Raw genomic sequence first — 4,707 nt, 5'->3', positions numbered from 1 at the left:
ATGCACACACGTGCCTTCGGAAGTCTAGGTGTCAGTGAGCGTGCTCCATCAGACCTTTTGATCTAAGGCTGCCCTTAATGTCTCAGTGCAGATTATATGTTAGCTAACTACAGTCAACTGCACAAACGTAATTGGAAAAAATAAATAGCCCTATTTCTAGTATGCCAACACACTACAGCCCTAATGCGAACACGTTTTAATGACCTCGATCTAATGTTTAAACTTCTGTCCGTCTCTAATATTAAATGTACACAAAATGAGCTTTAATATTATAATGACTTTCAATATTATACCCTATATCTTTTTAGTGTTTCGTTCTTAGGTTTTTAGCTGTGAGTGTGAGCAAGTAGTGCATTAAAGCCCTGCGCCTCTTTGATTGGTCTGTGACAGAGAGTGGGCGTGGCTTGTCAACCACGCGCCGAAGGCTTATAAATACGTGCGCGCAGCTTCAGCCTGGCATCTCACACTTGTCAGTGCGCGTTGAAGATAGTTCTTTTCCAGCATACTTTATAGAAGACAACTTGGACCTTTAAAGGATTGTATCATCTGATATAAACTACTGTTTGGAGTAAACGTGGAATGAAAATCCTCAGAGATACTCAGACCATTAAAATGGACAGAAAGGTAAATATATATCTTTTTCTGTGCATTCTAACAAACAGAGGTCACACTCAGCAGACTGGCATGTGTATTTTAATATAACCTGACCTGTCCACTGACATTGGTCTTTTGTGTTTCCTGCAGCTGTTAAAACCTCAGGTAGAAAGACAAAGAAGAGAAAGGATGAATCGGAGTCTGGAGAGCCTGAGAACACTGCTTCTGCAAGGCCCTGAGCATAATGTAATAACAACATACTTTTTAATTTCTCAGCATAATGTCATCTTTTAGTTATAAATCTATGTTCCCAGGTAAGTGTGATTTTCTAAATCCTCCTCTCATATTTTTGCAGAGTCCCACTCAAAGGAGAATAGAGAAAGCAGAGATCCTGGAATACACCGTCCTGTTTTTGCAAAACTCTGTCGCTCGGGCCAAGAAAGCAACAGATGTGAAAGGAGGAGAAAAGCGTCAGTTTATGGACGGCTTTTCATCGTGTCTTCAGAACGCGGCCCGCTTCCTGTCAGGTGAAGGTAAGGCCCATGGACTGGATGGTTCAGTAACTGCTATACTGTGTCAGCGTCTGACCCAGCCATGTGTGTCACCCACCATCCGAGTGCCTGTCAGAATCCAGAACTCGTCCAGAAAGCAGGTTCCAGATTCAAATGCACAGCATCATCTGCAGCAGAACTCTGTCTGCAAACAAGGACTTGCAACAGCTTGCAGAAATGTTTTGCCACATCTGAACAGGATTCCATTCAGAAGCACAGACTCCAACACACTGCATTCGACATCCCCACCAGCCTCTCAACACCAGACACCAGTCAGCCAGGCAGTCTGGAGGCCTTGGCCTTGAGACACATTTACAGAGAAATGGACTCAATATACTGGGCTTGTGTAATCATTAAACATGGTTCATCTCTTTTAAATTATAGGTCGCAGAGAGACATGTTTATTTCCAAAAATGTTGTGTAATGATTTTATCATTTGACATCACGTTGGATTTGTAAAATGTGTAAATAGTGTATGATAAATTATGCAATATATTTTTTACACAGATTTTTTTTTTGGTCTTTTTTTTCTTTTTTGCATGATATGTACTGGGTGTATGATCATCTGTAATACATAGCCGATGTATGTATTCTTCTATTTTGCACATTTATTTATTCATGACATTCCCTTTTTATAGTTGTATATTTGGGGGATTGAAACATACATTCCATCATTAAAATTTTAAAATGAAAAATTCTTGTGTATTTGTTTATTATTAGGCCTACTTTTAAATCTACTTTTGAATTTTAAATATATATATTAATCGTTGATTTCATGAAGATTTAAGATCAAACATTTAACATCGCTTTCAGCACGCGCCGAACATTCACAGTCTACTTTGATCATCAAACCCTTTGAAATGCGCGCGACCAAATGTGACGCGCAAGTGTTAGTTTTTGAGGCGCCAAATCGCCGGCACACTTCCACACGACTTCTGTTCTGACACCTCCGGCTTCCTCTGCTCATTTGTCTGCTCATGCTAATAAATAAAAAGTGCGAAAAGGCGCCACGTGCCTTGGCACCTTGGAGACATCCTCCTAAACAAAGATATTGACATGCCTATAAAGAGTGAGTGACCAACGGCTGTGGTAAACTTTTGACTCTGTTTGCTACATTATGTCTCAGATCACAGTGTTTCCATTTGATATCTAATCAATAAAAAATTATTGTGAGCGCATGCAAAGGGAAGTCTAGGATTAACTGTTTGGACACTGTGCAACTTCAAAATCGATCAATTTGATTCTCCTCTGCTGTTTTTGAACTCTTGGGAAAGACATAAGAGAGATGCTAATGAAGACAAAAGGCTAAACTGTTACCTGGTTTAACACATCGTTTCCCGCAAGTCTTTTTGCAAGTGTCAAGAACACATGACTCAACGACTGGCACGCGCATTTCCATCCCTTTGAATCAGAGAAGCGTGAATTTCTTTACTCAATAAACCGTAATGTGCCAGGGAATGAATGTCAGATGTCTTTCCCACATTTCAGGTTGTTAATAATTCACAAAAAAATTAAAACAATTAAAGATAAATGAATAAAAAGTGGAAGTGGAATGGTGAGTTCTAGTGTTGTTGGTTGTTATAATGTTTCACATTGTCCACAAGTTTGTTTATTGTTTAGGCTAAGAATTTTGTAAATATGCTAAAGCTCAAAAATTATAATTGATGTCGAAGAATTTAAATATGTTGCCTGCTCAATGTTGTTTTTGCTAATTTGCGGGAATTTGGGTGATTTATGATGAATCGCTGTATTCCTTATTTGTAAATCGTTTGGAATAAAAGAGTACTTAGTGAATAAATGTAGGCCAAATGTAAAACAGGCACCTTCAGAAATGTAAGCATCTTAGTAGAAATCATCTTTGTGTATCTACTGGCATTGCGAACCATTAACTGGTTAGTTATTTTCTTTTTCTTTCTTTTGTTAACAAATAAATACCTATAAATACATATAATATTACTAGAGATTAATATTAGAGATTAATAATATGGTGTTTTATTCTAGAAGAAGGTAACAAAAGGTGTAATCCTAATGTAAACAGTTTAGGATTGGGGTTAAATTTATGACTTGCTTTATCAATATAAAGATAATGTTTAAACTAACTCCAGTGACTGAAATATTCACAAACTGATACAATTACATAAATAAAGAAGCTGATAAATAACAACAGAAATGGTTAGCATATACACAAAAGTAAAACAGAGAGGTCTTAGGAAAAAAAAAAAATAAATCAATAACAACAAATTAGAAGGAATAATATTTTATATTTGGATGTACTCTTCTCTAGTAGCACTGATATAGCAAGTCCCTTTATTTATGACCAAAATATGTCAGTTGTTCCAAATAATATGAGGTGGATTGTTTACATTTCCATATACATACTCCTTAAAAACCATATTAGGAATCCAAAACCATACTGCTTTTGCACACATATTTTTTGCACACACTTTTAAACCTCTCTCTGCATTTAGGAAAAAATTTTGTAGCCTATTCGATACATTTTCCACATGAATTTAAAACATATCTACATGTGCTAAATTCAACATACAGATATGTTGCAGAATAAACAGAGTGAGAAATTTCATCTAGGGTATAGCCAAAAGTTTAAAATCATTTTAGCACTCTGTAATCTGGGATGCACATTTTGAATGATTGATACCTCAAAACAATGCATGTGTTATAGTTAACTGAGTAATGTGTTCCCACCATCATCAATACCAGAGCAATGCACAACTTAAAAATATAATAATCTTGCAGCCAAATAATAGAAAGGGGGATATGGGACATTCATATTTAATACCTAATAGTTTCAAAACCAAATCATGATGAGTAATGAACTGGCAAGAGCTACATGGCACTTTTTCACATTTCATTGTGGAAAGTTTTAGTTTCATGTTGTACTGTGTGACATCTGTATCAGAATAATCTAAATAATGTGAAAGTTATTTGATAGACTACTCACAAAAAGTTAGGGATATTCGACTTTCAGGTGAAAATTCAGAATGCTCTTTAGAGATGTCAAAGATAATTCTATGCATCAGCCACTGTTGTCTGTTGTTACAGTCTGGGCAGGTCTGTCTAGTCAATACAGAACTGCCCTACACCTTGTGAATGGTACAGTGACAAGTCAAAACTACCTGAATAACATTATTAATCCAATCATTGTGCCTCTACGGGCCTGATTTCATCTTCATAGACAACAATGCCCCAGCTCATAAAGGTTGCATCATCAGGGAATGGCTGCTGGAGGTTGAGGTACTTCAAATTGAGCGGCCTGCACATTCTCCTGAATCCCATAGAAAACCTATGGGATCAGTTGAGTCATCGTGTAGGATAGTGTAACCCTGCACCTCAGAACCTCAATGACCTGAGGGCAGCCCTTCAAGAAGAGTGGAATGCCATGCCTCAGCAGACAATAAGTTGACTTGTACAGCATGAGATGTTGTTGTCAAGCTGTAATTGATGCCCAAAGACACATGACAAGAGACATTGACTTTTTTTGTTGTGGTATACCCACCACTGTTGATAGCTTTTGTTTCAGTAAATAGTCAGCAGCAGTTTTAAC

At 37.1% G+C, this 4,707-nt stretch overlaps 1 protein-coding gene across 1 annotated transcript; it reads left to right on the top strand.

The window, feature by feature from the left end:
• Window positions 1-455: 455 nt before the first annotated feature.
• Window positions 456-1,840, top strand: LOC132140262 (transcription factor HES-7.1-A-like). The gene is made up of 3 exons (XM_059549069.1): window positions 456-624; window positions 745-840; window positions 950-1,840. Exons 1-3 carry the CDS (start codon window positions 580-582, stop codon window positions 1,448-1,450), a joined length of 642 nt encoding a protein of 213 aa, XP_059405052.1. The 5' UTR covers window positions 456-579; the 3' UTR covers window positions 1,451-1,840.
• The last annotated feature ends 2,867 nt before the right edge of the window (window positions 1,841-4,707 follow it).

Source organism: Carassius carassius, chromosome 5, assembly GCF_963082965.1.
Source record: "Carassius carassius chromosome 5, fCarCar2.1, whole genome shotgun sequence".
Lineage (NCBI taxonomy): Eukaryota > Metazoa > Chordata > Actinopteri > Cypriniformes > Cyprinidae > Carassius > Carassius carassius.
The sequence above is the reverse complement of the archived record's forward strand: the minus strand, read 5'-3'. Positions and strand labels throughout refer to the sequence as shown.

Excerpts from the sequence above, each read along its gene's own strand:
- LOC132140262 (XM_059549069.1), top strand. The coding sequence starts at position 580 with ATGAAAATCCTCAGAGATACTCAGACCATTAAAATGGACAGAAAG. Across the intron at positions 625-744 it reads CCATTAAAATGGACAGAAAG|CTGTTAAAACCTCAGGTAGA; the intron begins GTAAATATATAT and ends TGTTTCCTGCAG. Across the intron at positions 841-949 it reads TGCAAGGCCCTGAGCATAAT|AGTCCCACTCAAAGGAGAAT; the intron begins GTAATAACAACA and ends ATATTTTTGCAG.